Source organism: Tigriopus californicus, chromosome 2 (assembly GCF_007210705.1).
Source record: "Tigriopus californicus strain San Diego chromosome 2, Tcal_SD_v2.1, whole genome shotgun sequence".
In the NCBI taxonomy this organism is placed as follows: Eukaryota; Metazoa; Arthropoda; class Copepoda; order Harpacticoida; family Harpacticidae; genus Tigriopus; species Tigriopus californicus.
Window position 1 is genome coordinate 10487041 of NC_081441.1, and position 21147 is coordinate 10508187.

Below are 21147 nucleotides of genomic sequence, written 5' to 3' on the forward strand. Positions count from 1 at the left end.
GGTCTGGTTCAAAGAGACTTTTAGTCTCATACAAGCTAGTGCTGCATCCGGTCTCTTTCAACGAGACTCAAAATATCTCAAAGAGAAAAATGCTTTCAAATTTGAAAAATGATTTAACGAAATGTTGAATTGGATAGCCTTCCACAAACTCTCATAAGAACAGGAGTTTATATTAATCAAAAAAATACTGACAATGAATGTTTCAAGTATGCTATCATAGCAGCTCTTCATCCACCTAAATATAGTCCTGATAGAATTTCTCACTATAAGCCATATTTGAATGAGGCGAGTTGGTCAAAGCTTTCTTTTCCGACAAGATTAAATGAAAAAGATTTTAAAAATTTGAGAGAGATAACCCTAATTTGCCTCCCTTAAATGTTCATGTTTTAGAGACATATAAACATTTATATCTTCATATTATGTGTCTTACAAAGGAGCTAAGGCAGAAACTGCTATCAACATAATGTATTTTCAGAAAAATGATAAAACTTCACGTGACATAAAAGTGGAAGGTCATTACGTTTGGATAAAAAATATGTCTAGGCAGATCCTTGGTCTAGGGCATTGTCTAAATCAATCAACATAAATGGGAAAAGACATTTCTGTGCACGATGCCGTCTTCCATATGCTTCAAGAGAGAAATTAATGAAACATGATGAAGAGTGTGGTTTGGAAAATGAAGCACAAGCCAAGGAAATGCCTCATTGTCCAAAACATGATAATAACATGAAAACTTGCAAAGATTGTACAAAAGCTAGAACTTGCTCATTCACCAAGTATGAAAAAACCCGAGAATTGCCTATAGTAGTTTATTTTGATTGTGAAGCTGTAAAAAGAAAAGTAAGTGAGAAGGAAACAGAGCAAGATATAATGGCAATTGGTGCATTTTACAATGTATCCGAATATTACAAACCTTACTTCCCAGACTATGTGGGAAAAAACGAGAAATTTGTAGGAATGACTGCCCTCAGGATTTCATCAAATAATTAAAAAAAATGTTGAGAAGATCAACCAAATTATTAAGGATTCTAGCAAACCAATGGAAGAAGTGGGATCAATGGTCAATGAAGAAGGTATGAAATGTCATATTGGCAAATTACTAATTTAACCTAGTGATAAAGCTGTTAAAGATCATTGTCATTTTTCTGGTAAATTTAGAGGTTATGCTCACAATGATTGCAATCTCAAATACTGTTGGAAAAACATTTGTGTATAAGTAGTTTATTGGCTAATTTTGGTTAAACAATTATCAAAATGGCAACTTTGCAAGCTATGCTGCGCCAGCGCTGCGCCCTCCAACTTGAAGCTTGAAACTTGATTTGGCTTGGGCGCATTTCGGAAATTTGGGCGCATTCTACAGAAACTTATCTGGTCACTCAGGTAGAGCATTTCTGCTGAAACAGCATCTCTTGACTAGGCCGACTGAGCGATCATTCCACAGAGCTTCCTTTTCAATCCTCGTGGAAAAAAATTGCATTGGTTCCAATTTGCACATTAAGGATCGCTGGCTCATCTGATTTATCACGTGCCGATCACACATTCAACTCTCGGAAACTCCCACCATGAAGTTAATCCACTCACATCTAGTCTACGATCACGGAAAGAGGTAAGAATCTGAATCAAATTATTATTAGATTCAATACCAGTAGCAGTGCGTGCATTGCAGTGGGACCAGGGCATTCAGCGTTCAACAAAACTATTTCTTTCTATTCCGTTTTTAATTTTACGATTGGCTTTTCTTTATCTTTAAGTGTGGCTTCCAACTCTCATCGAAAGATGGCTAAAAAAGACTCTCCGACCAAGGCGATCAAGGAGCTGGGCCACCAGATTACCGAGATGTCCGTCAACATGAACTCGAGGATGGACGAAATATCCAGCAAGGTCGACTCCAACTCGGTCAAGTTGGACGACTTGACAAGCAGGGTGGAGGCACTGGAAGAAGGGTCTCGTGCTTCAAGCAGCTCTTCGCACTACAGCAGCTATCGCCCCAACTCTGCGGATCCATACCAAACGGGCGGTGCCAGAGGATCTCCCCAGGGCGGCAATTAGAGGCCATAGGAGATCATACGATGCTTTCTCTACAAATATGCTACTCGCTTCATCCCCCTACTCTACTCAATTCGATTTGACGTGTCAATTTCTATTCTATCGTCTTATGTGCAATAAAAGTGCTTTGCAGTGTTTAATAAAGTCAAGCATCATCCCATGAGTTGAACCTGTGCTTTTTATTTACCCTGCATGACAACTAAAGTAAAGAGTTCTTCATATCTTCCAATAATCTAGCACTTACCGTATATGAAGTATTTTAAAAAGGTTAAATACCTTTTTAAATTGATTGATAAAATCATAACCAACAATTATATAATAGTAAAAGTGTGATAGAAAATGGAACCATAGTGAGATATCACCAGGGATCCGCCTTGTGAAAAATTGAAATGCTCTGGAACGCATATATTAATGCTACTTTAACCCCCTTTTCTATGACCTTGGCAATAATGACGTTAAGGATATTGGTCTATAATTGATAGGTATAAACCTATCCCCTCCTTTAAATATTGGCACAATATGAGTAGTTATTAATTGGTTGGGCACCCGACCCTCTGTTAAAGACCTATTCATAAAGTGCGTTAGTGTTGGAGCAATGACTTGTGCGGTTAAGGAACTGGGTTGTAACCAGTGACATACTAAACCAGTATTTTTTGTCAGATTTTTATCTATAAGCAGCCGTCATTTGAAAGATGCCCTAGATAATACCTTATATCTATTAATCTATTTTCGTTTATCAAGTAGTCTGGAGCTGCACATTTAGCCTAATGTGTGTAGCATAATTCTTATTCCCCACTATTGCTACTGTCCAAAAGTGTGATAAGAGACGCAGTTCCTCCGGCAGACTCTTTGAGACAACCTTGTTTCTGGCCCAAAAGAGCACATTTTTTACTAATTTGATGTGTACAACAAATTTTATTGTCAGAATTACACAATTTATCACAGTAGTGTAAAATGTATCTCAAAACTATCGAAATTGCACCCCTTGGTATGGTACCATTTACCATTCCTTGCCGCCAATGTTCTTGACAGTTCGTGGAGGCAAACACACTTCGCGGGGGCGCTTCACAATCAGCTTCTGGCAGACCTTGTCTGCAACGGGATTGCAGATTTCCCGGGGAACATCCTTACAAACCTTTTCGGCTCGATTGACGCAATGCTCTTTGGGAACGGCCACGCATTCCTTGGACGGGATCTTGACACATTTCTCCTTGTCCACGGTCACACAAGTCTTCTTGGGCACGTCCTTGCACTTCTCAGTAGGGGTACACACCTGACGGGGAACATCTTCGCACGCTTCGAAGTATTCTTCGCGACAAGCTTCCTGAGGCACGCTATGACACTTTTGACGGGGCACCAATTCGCAAACGGTTTCAGTTTTGATCGAGGGAACCACCACAGGAGCGTGGTCCACTTTCTTGGAGCCCTTGACCTTTTTCGCCTTGCTCAAGAGGTGCTTATGTTTCAGGGCCAATTTCGCCTGCTTGTGCTCGATTTTAGCCAACAACTTGTCCACAGATCGCTTATGTTGCTTGCCACCACCAGCGTGACCTTTGGCATGTCCGCTGCCATGAGTACCATATTCCCCCAATCCAAAGTCCAAATCGGTCAATCCACGGGTCAAGTCTTCGAATCCACCAAAGTAAGACTCACTTTCGCCATGTTTACCAGCCAGATCATGGGCTAGTTTCCCATCGCCATGATTGCCGTATCCATGGGATTTATGTTTGCCAGTCGATTCCACAGGGTAGCTCGATGGAACGTAGTGGGGGACAGTCTCTACAGGAACAGGCACTTGACGGCAGACTTTCTCCTCGCGAGTCTCGCAAACTTTGTCGTGGGAAGTGGTGCAAATTCGCTTGGGCACAGATCGACACTCCCGCTCCTTAACGGTTGTGCATACGTCCTTGAGGCCACATTTCTTCTCCCACACCAGGTTGCATGTAGGCACGGGGATCTTGACGCAAGAGTCTTTGAAACCCCAGGAGCATTGCTTCTCATTCTTGGTGATGCACTCACGATGGTTGACGTTTTGGCATTCGTTCACGTAATCGGTGGCACACTCTTCGTTGTAGACAGTCTGGCACTTTTCCTCCCACACGTCATCGTAAACCACTTCGCAACCATGCTCATTTTTGTGAGAGGGCACGATTGATTCCGATGCCCAGGGAGACAATTTTCCAGCTATTTCATCGAGTCCAGGAATCCCTCCGAAAGTAGAGGTCGTCGACGCCGTAACGATCATGAATAAAAGTCCAAAAACACCCTTCATTTTTGAACGCGAATTCCGTTGCCGAGATACTTCAACCGAATCTGGTGGAACTGAAGTTCAGAGTATCTACAGTAAGGAGGATCAGCGATGTATATATACTTCAGAAGCTAGAAAAAGATCAAGTTGAGCATCGAGCATGAGTTGAAAGGGCTCGACACGAGACTTCACGATGTTCAACAACGTAATTACAGGTTTGTCGATTTTCTTTGAAAAAAAGGTCATTGCTTAACAAAGGTGCAATAAAGTTAAGGCAAGAACTCGCTGCTATCGTTCATTTGGTTGTGCAATGATGTTTCTTAAATTGGTATCGAAAAGAACTAATCATATGTGGGATAGGATTGAACAATAGACGGCCAAGGCAACGATACACGTTATCCATTCTCGTAATCAGAAAGCTAAAATAACAAAAACGTGATTGACTCGTGTTCAGTCATTAGTTTTGGTGAGCAGTGATAGCGATTACTTCTCCAAATCACTTTGGTGCCTTTAATCAACACTCATAGCAAACAATGAAAGCTATTTATTGTGGCCTTAGAACAAAGCTATTAACGCTCCTCATTTGGGTCACAACTTCCGAGGGTTTGATAAAAGTTGAAAAATTACAACTCACTTTGCTACCACTCTGGACACCGGATCGAGTGGTACATGGCATGAGGTGCAACTTTACACTCTTTAGCATCTTCCTTAAAAGCATGAATCGTAACAACCAAATTTGCTTTTAGTTCCCAGTTGCCTTGTTTGTCTCTATGCGGCAAGGATGAGCTCACTTGTAATGTAGCTCAATATGACCAAGTGTTGTTGGAATGCAAAATCGGATGGCTTGATTCGATAAGTGGTGGTTTAAGTGGAAATTATGGCTTCTTCAAGGTCTCAAGTACGAGAACAGAGGAATTATTCAAGGTGAACAGCTCGTGGCTTTCATTACTTTGCTAATCCTTTAGGTTTTATGGTTGATATCATCGTCAGAGTTGTCAATTCGGCGGATAATAGTCCATTAGTCGGTGTCAACATTGGTATTCAGCGTGTGGGTGGGGAACAATATCCATCTCAAGTTACTAATTCCGTGGGAGAAGCAATATTTCATGTAAGAATAAAAGGTGGGCGACCATCTATCATATCAGACTGCAATCTTTGATTAGAAAATATTTTATTTACTTCAGATTTAAGTTAACTGTCACAATGATGCCTAAACATACTTCACGTATATATATTCACGCTTCACCTAAAGTACTCCACATTGTTTCTCTTGTTCCATGGAAAGATATGTGTAAAGGATGACAAAATCGCACAACATATCTGCAGGGTCAGCCAAAATACTGATTCGTCCTTTAAAACTTCTAGCTCTCTTAAATGTTATCTGATGTCATTATATTTGACGCCAGAAGAAGGATAAGAACCTTCCAGTTTTGAAAATGGTTGATATTTTGAAAATGCTAAATAACCAATCACTTTTGTGTACAAACTCAAGACAAAAAAAAACCTGCATCCAATGAAACCTCTTAAACTTACAAGGTTTGCTTATTTCAACTGACCAAAACTGTGCCCAATGTAACTTTTTTAACACTTTTTCTCAGTCTGATACATGAGACCCTTAGTAACAACAAGATCTAGTTCCGAGTAAACCATGCAGGTATGTAAAAGTCCATGCTCAGGGAAGAAAAAAATAATCGACGCACTTATTATATTCCTCATTAAAAGACTAAAGGAAAAGGGTGGATACCTAATACTTAGGCTTTTCCCTTATAGTCAAATTTGGGAAAAATTACCTAAATCACCATCTTTGGAGGAAATATACCCCTTTCTACCTTTTCTCTTACTAAATTGATAGCTATGGGTCAAATTTGAATTTTGATTTGATTATTGTGACTGGTTGTGAACTCATTTTTTCACAAATTCTTCAAACATGAACAATCAAAGAATTCATCTTGAACATATCTTTTGAGTTTATAAATTCAGCCTGTTGTCATAAAAAATAAAAAAATAGGATGGGACTCTTGCTGATTTACTATTATTTAGGCGTCAAGTAAAAGGGACTGCATTATCTTTTTCCAATCCATACGAAAGACAACGCCATTCCAAAGCAAACAAGAGCGCAGCAATAACTAAGAAGTAAACATTTGTTAGCAAAGTTATTTCTTAAGACAAAATTACTTGAATGATTTTTGAAATGCATTCTTTTAAAGCTGTAATATTTTAAGTGGCTTAGGCAACTTATTTGGAATTCTGAAAATAGTGATTGATTCATTAGTCCTGCCATCTTTCAATCTACTAGACCCATAAAATTTGAAAAAGAATACCCCAAATACTGTTTGTTAACTTATGCTGTCAATTTTCCATCGGGAACTAATCTTATCCAAATTTGATTGACCCAGTTTGTTTGCTGGCCAATACTACCCATAATTGGTCTCAGAAGAAAAAGCAATTATTTTGACCCAATCCAAAGCATGGGCAGTGTTTCATTAACGTTTAAGCTTTCTTTGGTTGAATCTTGTGCTTTGACATTGTTTTTGTTCGATGAATAAATTAAGACCCAATGTCCTTTTTCTACTTTTTTGACCATATTTCATTACCTTTTAACTGCCTTTTCGGCGATAGTTTTGATACATGGTCCAAACTTGGGCCTTTTTGTTACTCTCATGCTCTCATGCATGGTAGTAAAAACTACCAAAATTGTTGAATTGAGTAACCAGACACAATATTATTCATTGCCATATGGGTCATATAAAACCCTTTTTATCAGTAAAACTCACATTTCTTTAAGGCTGATCTTGTGGTCACTAGAAGACGGTCTCTAAGTTATTTTGTAGTCTTAGGTATGTCCGAAGAAATCGTTGGGTATTGGCTACTGATGGGGATCAAACAAAAAATCACCGGAGGTTGCAACTAGGGCTACCAATTTACATTTTCAATGGCATACGGCATAACTAGCGGAATATCGAAAACCCGTTAGTTAATCACAAAAAGTAACCCTGAATTTTCTTCGATCAAACCAGGGTCACCTTTTTGTTCAAGCCTAATATTTTACGATACGTTAGAAACGGCCAGTGCTTTGACTTTGCTAGCTTTCTGGCGATCCTGATTTTGACAATTTGTTTGATCCCATCACTTGTATTGGCTGGTTTGAAAAGAGAATTCACATTTTGGAAAGTAGCAGTCTTTATTTTTTTTCAAAGATGTCACTGGTGAATTAGATTACCAACAAAAGAGTGAGAGGACTCAATAGCGAAAATACGATTTTATCGGATCCTGCATATGTATCCTTTTCAGATCTTACGATTCGGTTCACTCTCAATCACTGCCGAAGAACCTGGGTTTACCACAGAGACGACTAATCGGATCCTTAACACTTCACCAGTTCAAGAAGTCATTCTTGCTTTGTCAGCCCAACTTCTGGTATTTTGAGGCGGGTTCGTGCTTGGGATTTGAAAGTCTTAAAAAAAATCATTTCAGCCTGGTCAATTAAGAAGTGTTTTAACGTGGACTTGTTGCGTTGAAGACATGGATATATTCACAATTTCAACTCTTGACACAAGTTGTTGGATCGATTTTGACGTTACCACTTGTCATCGAGGAAGTTCGGGGTCTATTAGCTTTAAAATAGATTCAGGAGATTACGGATCAAAAGGAGGAGAGACCCTGGAATGGAGTGGGAATTTTCCATCACCGGACCCTTACACTATTTGGGTTCAGAACTACAATTGGTGAATCGACGTTTTCATACTTTTTTGGCTTAGTTATAACTAGGTTTCCATAAGAGTTTTCTCATTAGGAGTACGATTTGCCGACTTTTTTCGTCTACAAAGCAATTCAAATGGCCACAAAAGTCTTGCGAGTTCTTCTGATGTACTGCAAATTTAGAATCGTCTTTTTCAGAGGGGAGGGAAGGGTATTTGGTATTTACAAATGTTACCCTCTTGCAACTGTTCAGGGTGTCAGCAAATGTTCCACTAGTCTGAAGGAAATGTTTGCCATCCCATAGCACACATTTGATGGGGTTTTGCGTTGCATCAAAATTGACCTTGAGGTAAACATTTCAAAATACTTGAAGTTATTGTCAAATCATCGGTTCGCCTTCTTTTACTTGATGTGCTTCCCTCCAGCTTCCAATACAGCTTGGCCTCTTCAGCTGAAATCCTATCTGGAATTAGCAATTCAGGTGTATAACACTCCTTCACTGCATTTATTTGTAAGTGATTTTATCTCTTGATACGATCACGTAAAGACGCTTGCATGAATACAAGTCTTCTTGACTTTCCAACTAACTCCAAAATTGTGCCTGGTTGAACGGTAGCCTTACATCAAATCTATTATGTGCAATTGATAAGACATACTTTATACCGACTTAGTTACCTTTTTTGTTGTTTATGAAGTCCATTAATTTTCAATCTGGTGAAAACATGTTTTACCTCACTCATCACATTAAAGTCGCAATTTCTTCTTGCTGACTTTTCTGAACTGTAGTCCTCCATCATTCTTTTTCAGAAAGTAGAAAGCCTTTACTCTCTAGACATACTTTCTATAAAGCAAAAACTCAATTTGATCATAGCTTCATTACGGTTATGGTTGTTCATATTTGGCCCATGAAGTAGGATTTCGAACCCTAATCTGCCACTAGGGATACACAAAATGCATCAAAACTTAATACATAAATAAAAAACATTTAACCTCGAACGCTTTTTATCGGCATTTGGCCAAACATTTCAGCGAATTTTTCACTAAAGATATTATTCTGACTCATTGAACATATTTAGGCAAAATAGCCACTACATGAATCCCCAAGAATGCAGGTAGGAAAGAAATGAAAAGGCTTTTTGGGGGCCTTGTAAGAAACATTCTCCACACTAAAAATATAACTGATATTGAAACCAAAATTATCATTAAGAAGGACCATTGAAAAAACAAGGGTCATTTTCAAAATGATCTAATTTTAGCCTAGGCAAGATTTGCAACCCAATGACATTTTGGCCGCCTACATCATGTCCAAAAATCCTAATTGAGTGTAATTTGTAGGGCAGAACCAAAGCTCTGGGCTAAGGGACCGAAGGAGGTGGAGAAGGCTTTTGGTGTCCATTTCCAGACACATTAAGTTCGAAGTACGAAACAAGAGAACGGCGAATCCCTGAAAACAGAACTGACCGAAGACAGAAATCTAGGATTTCAAGAGGCGGTTAAGACTGCCAAAACATGGCAGAACCGACAAAATATTTAGGCAAAAATGATATATGGTTCTAGGGTTTTCGATAGTCCTTCTTGATGAAAACTGTTAAGTCAATATGATCAAGTGGACAGCAAGATTTTTCAAAGGCATCACATGTGGCCTTTAACTTTTTTCTACCCTTAAAATGGGCATTATTTAGAAACTCGCTACAAATGGAAACTTACTATCAATGAGCTAACTTATATTTTGTGTTGATCTCTTTTCATCATTCACTTTTTTTTCATTTTTGTAAAACTATTATACGATAATATATTTCTCAATATTACTCTTCAATATCTATAGACAATTACCTAACCTAACAATTGAAAACGGTCGAAAGAGAAATATTTGGTTGATCGATGCTTCAACTTCGCCATTGCGAAAATATGAACGTTGCAAAATCTTTAATCTTCTTTTAGTCCAATGACACTTGCCATTTTCCTTGAAAACCTTGTCCATTTTCATTTTCGATTCATGATTCAAGAAATGGAAATCGTTTCAGTTAAAGGAGAGTTACATCGAAAAAGGTATTTTGAAGTGGTTTGGTCTAAAGTTATGCCGTTTGATGACTTTTGAATAATATGTCGCCTTTCCAGACGAGGTCGAATACTAATTCTTTTGTGGTCATTGTTACATAACCAAGTTCTCTAAGGCAGATCTTGAGCCCAAATTTGGCCAGATGTTTTGTTCCAAAAAAATATCTAAATCTGACTTAAATCCTGCTACAGGATCAACAAAGCTTACATACTCCCCACGTATATTTGAGGGCAGCAAATTGAACAATGAAGGATCCCGAAAAAGAAGAGAAGTGGACGTCATTGTTCGAACTAGCCTGGATTCTCGAAGGCTTGAAGGTGCTCTCAAAACGCACATTAAGCCTCTACGGTCACGAGAATTGACCCTAAATCCTGGTTGGGACAAAGCTCATGGACACTTTTGAAGACGTACAGTATCAGATACCTTTCGTACCTTCTCTGAACACTGTACAGTCCCAACTTTTTTAGTCTCTCCCAATAGGAGAGCTCTCTCATTCCTGTGATGTTCCTAGTGAAGCATTTTTTGACTTGTTCGACCTTTTGCAAACCTACTGAACTCTTTGGAGCCCAAATGAATGAAACATATAGGGCTTGTCACGTGAACACATTCATGAACAACTGAAGTGACGTTATTCCATGAAGTAAAATCAAAGACAACATGCCCAGCCAAACCCCATTGTGTATGCATTGAATATGGACATTTATTTCATTTTGCATGCTTTTCTAAGCAAAAAGCATAGTGGCATTGAGCCAATTTGATAGGGCGTTCACAGTTTAAAACCAAACATGTTCATTTCGCTGGGTTTTGTAATACAGCTCACTCAAAATCACCCGATTATTGAAAATTCAATGGGAAGATTGTCCGAGTTTATCTTAGTTCTCCCTCCCCAAAATCAGGATGTCGGACCACGTTTTTCCCTGAATTTGCTTTTCTTGACATGCCCTATTCATGATGTGGCTGAACAATCGACTTGTACAGAGTTAGCATCAACGTTAGCAACCAACGCTTAAACGACCGATATATCCAGTCACATGTTTGAAAAGCTTTACCAACACTCAACTGGATATGCTCATCGTACTTTCCATTATTTTGGAGGACTACACCTAAATCTTTCATGAACGAAACCTGCTTGATATTTATACCTGCATTATCAACGAGCGAAGTGTTTAATGGTGTTAGCCCAAAAAGCTAATTTTACATCAGATAAATGGTTTAGACGATAGGAAATTTTCATTTACGTTGAAAGTAGATATCTCCAGAAAGCCCGTGAGCAACCACACGCCATATTAATATTTAAATACCTAAAACGGTCAATTGACTTTCCCGTAGCCATTCCTAAAGTGTTCCAATTACTTTTTTCGCAGGGAGGATGAAATATCCACAGCTGGAGCGGTCGTTAGCATGTTCTCATCCAATGAACAAAGTATCAAGGTGGTGGCACCTTCGGACGTTTTGACCAATACCTCGTAATCAACACCTTTGATTTACTCATACGTAGTTTCGGGATAGTGATCATTGCTTTCTTTCTTTCTTTCTGACCTCTTTTTGCAGATTTTGGTTGGTTGGGTGTTTTGACCCTAACCTGGGATTAGCCAGTTTTCAAGAAATCAATCTTTACACTAATGCCCTCGATGACCATGTTTTGTGTTCGATTAGTTGAAAGAGGACGCCCTTGGTGGAAAATAAAGGGACATATTTGATAACTTACAATGTTGAAATAAAATTGTTGCCACATATTGATTGATTTTGCATTACAGCATACTTTTTTGACAAGGTTTAGAGTCCTTTTCCCTACTAAAGAATTTGACATCTTTTGTTATGTAAAACTTTATCAAAAAACAGGAAATCAATAGTATTGAGAATCATTTAAGACGATAGACTGGGTGCAATATTTACGTCGATACATAGGGGATGTCAAGTAAAGGAAAAATCAGGGAAAAATGTGGTCCGGCACCCTGATTTTGGGCATTTTGAGGAGAGAGAACTAAGGCAAACATCACAGTCAACTCGCACCATTCGCCCATTGAATTTTCAATAATTCAGTGATTTTGAGCGAGTTGTGTTACACAACCCTACTACATGAGCATGTTTGGTGTGAATCAGTGAACGCACTATCAAATTGGCTTAATACCACAATGCAATTCACTTAGACAAGCATGTAAAATGGAAAAAATGTCAAAATCCAATGCATGCACAGTGCGGTTTGGCTGGGCATGTTGTCTTTGATTTTTCTCCATGGAATAACGTCAGTTGTCCATGAACGCGTTTACTTGACTAGCCCTATAGAAATTGCTGAGTTTCTAAAATTCCTTTTCGACATTATGATTTTATGGAGCCTTTTCACCTTCAAAGATTCCTAAATTCGCCCTCTTCGGACTCTACAGTAACGTCAAAACAATGTTTCAATGGTCTAAACGCTTAGAAAGGCTCGAAGAATTCAATAATTTTAATCTTTTTATTTTTCTTTCTTATCTATTTTCAAGACTTGTCTCTCCAAATTTAGGGTGACTTTATTCAATATTTAAGACAAAGATTCTCGATAAAGAGCACAGACCCTCTAGAAGAAACAATTCAACTACAAAGGTGTATTTTTGGTCAACAATGCACCTAATTTGTTCATTGTTGGTTTGAGCCATTCCATCCTTTTCATTCTTTCTTGATTTTTAAAGAAAGGTTTAAGGTATCCCAAAAGTTATTGCTGGTTCCATAGCGTTAGCAATCAGGCACATTTTCATATTTTATTTAAGTTTTCATGTGCTGTAACTCTTCTTCATTTCTTTCGTTGATTTAGCCATCAACCTTACAAGCGGAATTTTTAGCCAAGCGCCATGAGTAGGGATGGGCAATTTTTGCTAAAATATTTTTGTCACTAAAGACCATTTTTTACACAGTTGCACTTATCACATTTATTTGCACCTTTCACCTCTATTTGCAGTTTTCTGCTCATTTGGTGTGAAAACGTTATTTTGGTTGAAATAAGACTTTTTTGCCGTTAGAATTGGTTTCGATGCTTGAAATCACAGGCTCCCACCAAAGTTAAGACATAAAAAGCTGAATTTTGAACAATTGACATCAGTTATCAAATTCTGCAAGCCAAAAGTATTTTACCCCATTATTGTCATGAGCAGCATACCATGGTCGAGAAAGATAAACGTTATTCTCCACCGATTAGTTGGCGGTGCTCATTTTTAAATTTGTGACAAATTGTTAGAAAGGTTTGGAGAGAGACCTTAAAGGCTATTAATATTGTGTTAGGTTGGTTGGGCTAGGTTAGGTAAGGTTAGGTTAGGTTTGATAAGGTTAGGTTAAGTTTAAAAAAGTAGCACCGCCAACTAATCGGTGGAGAATAACGTTTACCTTGCTTGTATCACCTGAATTTTTTAGGTGGAAAAAGCTAGTACTAATCATTTCGCTCTTTCTTAAGGACTTGATGAGCCCTGTAGATGTTGTTTTGACAAGATCTTAGCATTTTTTCCCCTTGTTCCATTTCCTGTAAGAATCAAAATTGGTGCATGTTTTTTCATTTTGGTCGGGATGAAGATTCGAACTTATTTCCTCGTCAGAAACTCGTGCCGTTAATTGCTTTTTGCTTCCGCCCAAAGAAAAGCAATACAGTAAAAATGGGATATAAGAGCATCGGATATAAGAGCACAAAATTTTGTGCCACATCGGATATAAGAGCAGAAATGATGGCGGTAATTTTTTTCCCCCGCGCTCCACATTGAAGTTTTCGATGGAAAGTGGTTAAGCTATTTTGTAAAAGCAATTTTTCATCCGCTTTCTCATAAAAAACAAAGTCATACATAATGGCTTCTGCCAAGACAACCACTTTTTCCATCAAGGAGAGGCACAAGCTCCTTGCCGATTTTGAGAAGCTGTCCAAGATAAGCCTGACCGAAGCTGCCACAAAGTTAGGAGTCAAATGTGCTTCCTTTGGAAAACTCTTGTTTGTCTTTTCGAACTTCATAGCCAGTATGTAATTCAGTGATCGATTAGCTACATATTTGGTGCGTAAACATACAGCCAACACACTGCCCTCCTTGCATTTTGTTTCATTTTTCTCGATTTTTATGACTACATTTTGTTTAGACCGTAAAGCTACATCAAATTATAGCTTAAAAATATGCATCCTGTCATCAGTTTTGCCTCTGGAGCCGCGGAACTGAAGCATCGGATATAAGAGCAGAAATTCACGGCCCCAAAGCTGCTCTTATATCCGATTTTTATTGTAGTATAAATAATAAAGGAATTAGTTCGTTTGTGAAGGTCAATGAGCAGAAAATTGGGGTCGTCATACTCTTCATTAACGAAATCAATTTGTTTCCGTATGAACTAAACAGATAGACCCTTCTCTTTTTTTTTTTCAAAGAAAACAATCTTTGTCAATAAGTTACTGATATTCAGTTCATTTACCTTTTGGCAATTTGTATTTTTCCATCATCTTTCGTAAAATAGTTCATTTTTCTTGGAATTTCCACTTTTTGTAAGACTTTCGATTTTGTTTTGTGCCTAATTCTACCAAATCAACATTTCGCACAATTTTTGACCTCCCTCTTATCCACTAACTGTTTGGCTCATATTTAATAATGTTATCTTGTTGACCACTCATTCTTGTGGTGATGAAGATAAAACATACCATGGCAAACAAAATATCAATATATTCAAATTTCCTCCCAAATTGCAGTATATACCGTGATCGAAAGACTACATCAAAGCCAAATTGCAAAACTAAGAGCCCTTAAGCATGGCAAGGTTTAATCCCCCATGTCCAACAAGTTCCGTTCTAAGCAACTGACTTCCAGAAGGGCAAAGTTTCAAAACATTATATGCCAGCCGAAACATCTCAAAGAAGGGCTTTTAGCGTATCAACTCGAAACTTTGTTAGCAACTATTGAAGGCTATAACAATGATGGATGACGACGTGGTCGTCCCGGATGACAATGATATCCACCAATGCAACTTATGCCAAGCCTCGTTGCATGGTTTGGAGAGTTACATCCGTCATCGAAGAGACCGACTTTGCCCCAAATTAACCACGACAGAATCAAGCACGAACCATCCCAAAGAGAGTCTAGAAATCCTTGAAACCCCTGAAGGGCCCGAATCCCCCCTAGTTCCAGAGCCCCTTTGTCCTGCTGAAGATTTCTTTCAATCCCTGGAACTACAACAGAAACCAAATACAAGTGTACCCAGGTAATTGTGTGACAGACTGACAGTACATTGGGGAGTTGCAGTGCAAATTCTTGATGACTCTTTCAACGTTCAATAGGTCGAATGTGGAAAATGAGGCAGTCGAGTCCAATGTTCCCCTGATCGCCGGTTTCATGCCTTCTATCAAGGAGGCTCAAAATCGGGAACCCGAGTTTTGGAGCGACTCCATGGACTTTCCGGAATCACCCCCTGACCACCGAAATGCCAAGGCCAAGCCTCACAGCCTTTTGTCATACATCAAACCCCCAGGTTCGAGCAAATCCAAGGTCAAAGATGTCCTTATGGCGCCGGTCTATCCTTCCCTCAGTTTGTCCCCGTCACAAAATCAGAACGATTTTATGCGCCGCATGAATCTCATGAATGTGACCACAGTGGGTGTGGAGCACGAGGTGGATGAAGTGGCCAATCACGCCACACCCCTTGGTGTTCGATTTCGTTTATGGCAACCGGAAACCGAGAACGGACCACCTTTTGGAGACGGTCCCGTCGACGAGGATGCTCTTTGGCGAGATGTCTTGCCAGATGATGTGATTGGCATCGATCATAGTTGCAATGATCCGACCTTAATGGAAGAAGTGGCAGAACTGAACGAATCTGAAAATGGCGAACACTTGTTTTGTCAACCCTGCGAAAAAGCCCTCTCATCTCGGGATGTCTTGGAACGCCACTTGAAGAGCGATTCACATCTCCTCAAATCCAATACCATTACCACTTCGCCGAGAAAAAGATTGATCAATCTCAAGTACAAGGGTACGGATGGCCCGGATCACCCTTTGGCCGATGGGATCTGTGATTCAAAGGCGTGCCTCTCGGTTCAAACGAATGATGAATCCACTGGAGTGATCCAATGTCAAGGATGTTCCGCACAAGTGAATGCGAACCAGTTTGGCAAGCACCTCATCTCGCATTTCCATCATCATCGCTCCAAACTCCGTCGGAATGATCCGGTGAATCGTGCCTTGATCTTCGATCACATTCATGATGTAACCAAGTTGGCTCCATTTCAATGTGAACCGTGTCGATTTTTTTGCAATTGGGATCACGAATTTCTGGCCCATTGGACATCGGATTGGCATCAGCTCAGCCAATCATCGGATACGTTCCAGTATTGGTGTTCATTCTGCGATGTGTTCTCGAAATCAAGCCAAGGAATGGGGGAGCATCTCAAGGGCGAGAAACACCACGACATTGTGGTGGCCATTAGTCGTTGTGTTCCAATCAAGATCAGGCGAGTGGAACTGATGTCCTGTTCCATTTGCTCCGAGGAATTTCGCCTCAAATTCGCCCTCAAAAGACACATGGTCTTGAAGCACAAGCAAAGACAATTCCAATTCAACGATCATGAACTGTTTGAATGTGAGCACTGTCCATTTGCCAATCAATCATTTCGATCCGTTCAGAGCCATAGATTCCTGGCACATCCGGATAAACGATCCAAATATCATTGCCGCATTTGTCGGATCCAATTCCATTCCAAGAGCGTGTGTGAAAAGCATCGGAAATCCTTGGAACATCGATTAAAGGCGAGGGAACGCTCCCAAGGACATGTCAACTCAGTGATGTGTGACTTTTGTCAATTAGTCCTGGACGATCTCATAGCTCTAAAGACTCACATTAAAGATTCTCATTTGGACAAAATGAGCCAGTGCGGTCTTTGCGGGCATAAATTTGCACTTGCTCAAGAACTGGGCGCCCATGTCAAAGCTCAATGCCAAACGAAAGGCGAGATCACTTCTGGCAGCCTTTTGTGCGGCCAAGACGGGTGTCAATTCAGTTGCGATTCCTTGAATATGGTTCTTTTTCATCAATCCTTGCTTCATGGGAACCAACGAGATGAACAAGGGCGATATCGTTGCTCTTTGTGTGATAAATATTTCACCCGATCTAAGCTCTGGGAACATGTGCGGGTTCACGGGGAATCGCACCGTTGCGCGGATTGCTATCGAATTTTCAAGACCAAATGCAACCTCGTCCGTCATCAAGACCGAAGCGGCCATGGAAAGGCTTCCAAGAAGGGATCTCAAAAGCTTCTGATTTGCTTACAATGTCCTTATTCGACTCCAAGTCCAAAATTGCTGCAACTTCATGAAAAACGCTCACATTTCCAAGCTAAGGCGTGCCCAGAATGTGGCTTAAGTTTACATACATTTTCTGGGTACTCTCACCATTTGAAATCTCACGAATCGTCGTCACTGATCTATAAATGTGAGCAGTGCTCGTACGTAGGTCAGTGTGCGTCTGATTTGAAAAAGCATGCTGTGATTCACTTGGAGCGGCTCGATTTTGCGTGCGATTTGTGCGAATATAGATGCAAGCGGTCGTCCGAATTGAAACGTCATATCTTGCGGAAGCATAGTCGAAATGGTGCGGATTCCTTCCAATGCAATTTATGCGACTACAAATCCGGTTCGCAACAACACTTGCGACGCCATGTTCGAGCCATTCACGAAGGATCGATCCAGTTTCAATGCCGACTCTGTGATCATCTGTGCTCTACGGAAGAGAATCTCCGCAAGCATATCCTCAAGACCAATAAGCATCCCAATGCCTCGGTCTACAAGTGTAGAATTTGCTCATTTGCTACCAATGCCAAGATCGATTACAAGAGTCACTTAACGAGCGATCATTCAGATGCATATCCTGATGCATTCTCAATCAATCGCCATGTCAAATTATATTTTCAACCTAGAAGCTAAAAGAGGTGTCTTTTGACAAGCCAGTTATCAATATTCAGCTTTATGTTGGTGTTCTTGTTTTTATCACAAGATTAAAGATTATTAGCAGGACTTGTTGGCATGGACAACAATCTAAGAATATTGTAGTCTAGGATGAAGACGGTTGTGTTAGGGTAAAGATCAGGAAATTCTTTTTTTTTTTGGTTTGTTTTTTCACGGGCGTTTCTTACCACTACAGGGAATGTAATCTCCAGTACTATTATAATGAAGTGGAATTCATTCTTGTTCGAACTAGCCTGGATTCTCGAGGACTTGAAGGTGCTCTCAAAATGTACATTAAGCCTCTACGGTCGTTGGGACAGAGCGCATGGATACTTTTGAAGACGTACAGTATCAGATACCTTTCGCACCTTCTCTGAACACTGTACAGCCCTAACTTTTTTAGTCTCTCCCAGTACTTGTTTGACCTTTTGCAAACCTGCTGAACTCATTGGATCCCAAATGGGTGAAGCATATTCAAGATGTGGCTGGACAATCGACTTGGACAGAGTTAGCATCGTGATGCTATCTCTGGACTCAAACGTGCAATATATCCAACCACACTTTTGAAAAGCTTTTCCCACCTTCAACTGGATATGCTCATCGAACTTTCCATCATTTTGGAGGACTTCACCTAAATCTCTTATAGATGAGACCTGCTCAATATCTTTACCTCCATTATCTACGAGTGGAGTATTTAAAGGAGTTCAGGGCCATATTCCTCTCAGTAACCCAAGAAGAGATTATTTCTAGGTCCTTTGCAAGGCTAGTGGAATCTTGGCCATTCTTACCCAAAAGTAACTTTGTATCGTCAGCATAAGAAGAGAGACTGGCAGTAATACTAAGCTTTTGAAGCGGGGCAACGAATATTATAAAAAGGAGGGGCCCTAAGATGGAGCCCTGGGGAACACCTGACTTGACATCATGTATGGGACTAAGGGATCCCTCAACCTTAATTAATTTAGGAAGCAATTCGTATTCAATTTAAGAAGGTATTATTGCCAAATATTGGAAAATGAAAATGGTCTCGAAGTTTCGAGGCCCAACATGTGATTCAGGCCAACACTATAAACTTTGCCAAGGAAAACGAGAAATGATCACAAATGCGTACAAGCGGAAAGTGTAGCAATAAGTAAATAGATAACCCAAACTAAACGAATGAAAATGACGAAATGAAATGTTTGCGTAGCCCTCTAAATGAGGCGACACACAAGTGTTAAGATAGGTAAAGTTCAAAAATATTCAAATTGAGTTTTTTGTGATGGCTTTTCCACAGGAACAAAATCAGCTTGCGTGACGGCAAAACATTTGTGTTTAAGTCTAATAGCACTCATCCTTTCAGAATCTTTACTTAAGTCGTGTATCAATTCAGTTATCAGTTTATACCCCAGGTGTTAATGCTAATCTTGACCCTTCTTTAATTAACGTCATTTCTTGATATATGTTTTGCGTTGGCTCTAGTTTGTCTCAAACTTCGTACTTGGTTATGATTTGGTTTCTGTTGTGAGAGTGCGCCACGAACATGTTTGTAAGTTTTGTATACTCTTGCTTTTGCCTACTTCATTTTATGAACATATGTATTTTTTACTATAAATAGAAACCGTTTGACTGAAGCATTTGGTAATTGGGCTAAGGTCATGCGCGTATGAACCGTTGTGGTTTAACACTAGGAATGGAGATCAATCTATTTTTCACCAATTTTTTTTGGCCATGTGACAAAAACGAAACTGGAGCAATTTGTTTGTGAAAGAGGCATAATATTGATTGGATGCGCGGTCAAAAGAGCAAGGTAATCACGCCATTTGGAAAAAAACCCATGACATGACATGTTATTCTTCAGGTTTTTGCAATTTTAAGGAAAAGGGTGAAATATGTGAAAAATATTGCATTCGTATTTTTTTGTAGAGCCCTGCTCATCACAAAATATTTTCTGTAGTTTGACATTAGGTCTCTTTTTGGAATCATCTCTCCGAGATTAACATTGTACAAGTGTTTAATGCTATCGAAGGTAGGAACCCTGTGGGGGCGTCAAGCCCGTCAAGCTTTCTGACCCATGGACGTTATTCTCACTGGTTCCAGGTATAGGGTGACGATGACGCATCTTAACTTTCCGAACCATAAGTTCCTTTCATTAGTAAGATTCTGAGGATGCGGTTTTGTAATTCAAGAAGCCTCACTTTCTGATGGCTAGATAATCTGAGGTCAGTCATGGAGAAAGCATTTTGCTAGTCCATATTCTGACCCCTGATTATAGAAGCATAGGTATACTAATGGTCAGGGTTTGAGTAATGCGTTACTTTTTGAGTAGCGTTACCGGTAATACGTTACTTTTCTGAAAAAGTAGCAGCAACGATAATGGAACGGGTTCTTAGCCCTCCCGTTACCGTTACTTTTCTTCTTTTTTTAAGCAAGGGAATGAAAATTGCGTAAAGGTTCCCTACCCTTTTTTGGTAACGGCTCAAACCCTGGATTTTTGGAGATGGCATCATACTCGGGAGAATGAGGAGTATTATGTGATGATATATGACTCTTGTTGAATGGCATATAAAAAGCTTGGAGAGCAACTGGTATGATTTCTTTGATACTTAATCTTGGGCGCTAATTTCACAGACGATGTCTTTGGTGAACTTTGAATAGTGCAGATACTATATACAAACTTGTCCTGTCTTAAACATATTTTTTGAAAATTTATTGTTAAAGGCTCCCATTACGTTTGTCATTTACTTGTATTCTTTACGGGACAATCATGCTCATTTTGTTAGACTTCTACAAATGCTAACTAAAAAGCAAAACTGCCTTGAAACGTTTAAATACTTATTCTTCTGCAAAAGTGGTGCTTGGCTGAATAGTACTGATGGGAAAAGGGCAAGTTGCAAGTCATCACAGGCACCCAAGTTCTACTTGTTTACAAGCAAAGCTTGGCCAAGTACTAGAACTTGGGCAAGCTTAACCCAAGCAGTGATCCGTTGCTAAAGTAGGGGGCCCATACAGTTAGCACAAGAAAACCGCAAAATTAGGATTTTTGTTTGTAGCTAAAGCCAGATTGCCAGAAACAAACCAGTCATTCAACCACAGCCACGTTGCAGCTTCACTGTTGGTGCACATTATTGCTTTTCCTATATAAGTTGATTTGAAAATACTTTACAAAAGGTAACTAAGGGACAGCTGCT

At 39.6% G+C, this 21147-nt stretch overlaps 4 protein-coding genes across 4 annotated transcripts; 3 read left to right on the forward strand and 1 right to left on the reverse strand.

Moving 5' to 3' along the window:
* The first annotated feature begins 1346 nt into the window (after positions 1-1346).
* LOC131877185 (uncharacterized) lies at positions 1347-2209 on the forward strand. The gene is made up of 2 exons (XM_059222791.1): positions 1347-1606; positions 1752-2209. The coding sequence occupies exons 1-2, from the start codon at positions 1563-1565 to the stop codon at positions 2047-2049; spliced, it is 342 nt and encodes a 113-aa protein (XP_059078774.1). The 5' UTR covers positions 1347-1562; the 3' UTR covers positions 2050-2209.
* A 721-nt stretch (positions 2210-2930) lies between these two features.
* Positions 2931-4412, reverse strand: LOC131877182 (uncharacterized). Its single transcript, XM_059222785.1, has one exon. The coding sequence runs from the start codon at positions 4316-4318 to the stop codon at positions 3047-3049; it is 1272 nt and encodes a 423-aa protein (XP_059078768.1). The 5' UTR covers positions 4319-4412; the 3' UTR covers positions 2931-3046.
* Positions 4413-4693: 281 nt separating this feature from the next.
* LOC131877183 (uncharacterized) lies at positions 4694-11779 on the forward strand. The gene is made up of 7 exons (XM_059222786.1): positions 4694-4973; positions 5041-5192; positions 5260-5402; positions 7586-7711; positions 7769-8019; positions 11417-11518; positions 11604-11779. Exons 1-7 carry the CDS (start codon positions 4828-4830, stop codon positions 11710-11712), a joined length of 1029 nt encoding a protein of 342 aa, XP_059078769.1. The 5' UTR covers positions 4694-4827; the 3' UTR covers positions 11713-11779.
* A 3079-nt stretch (positions 11780-14858) lies between these two features.
* On the forward strand, positions 14859-18049 carry LOC131877176 (zinc finger protein 142-like). The gene is made up of 2 exons (XM_059222780.1): positions 14859-15245; positions 15322-18049. Exons 1-2 carry the CDS (start codon positions 14959-14961, stop codon positions 17957-17959), a joined length of 2925 nt encoding a protein of 974 aa, XP_059078763.1. The 5' UTR covers positions 14859-14958; the 3' UTR covers positions 17960-18049.
* The last annotated feature ends 3098 nt before the right edge of the window (positions 18050-21147 follow it).

Excerpts from the sequence above, each read along its gene's own strand:
- LOC131877183 (XM_059222786.1), top strand. The coding sequence starts at position 4,828 with ATGAAAGCTATTTATTGTGGCCTTAGAACAAAGCTATTAACGCTCCTC. Across the intron at positions 5,403-7,585 it reads TGGGAGAAGCAATATTTCAT|ATCTTACGATTCGGTTCACT; the intron begins GTAAGAATAAAA and ends TATCCTTTTCAG. Across the intron at positions 7,712-7,768 it reads CTTTGTCAGCCCAACTTCTG|CCTGGTCAATTAAGAAGTGT; the intron begins GTATTTTGAGGC and ends AAATCATTTCAG.
- LOC131877182 (XM_059222785.1), bottom strand. The coding sequence starts at position 4,318 with ATGAAGGGTGTTTTTGGACTTTTATTCATGATCGTTACGGCGTCGACG.
- LOC131877176 (XM_059222780.1), top strand. The coding sequence starts at position 14,959 with ATGATGGATGACGACGTGGTCGTCCCGGATGACAATGATATCCACCAA. Across the intron at positions 15,246-15,321 it reads CCAAATACAAGTGTACCCAG|GTCGAATGTGGAAAATGAGG; the intron begins GTAATTGTGTGA and ends AACGTTCAATAG.
- LOC131877185 (XM_059222791.1), top strand. The coding sequence starts at position 1,563 with ATGAAGTTAATCCACTCACATCTAGTCTACGATCACGGAAAGAG. Across the intron at positions 1,607-1,751 it reads GTCTACGATCACGGAAAGAG|TGTGGCTTCCAACTCTCATC; the intron begins GTAAGAATCTGA and ends TTTATCTTTAAG.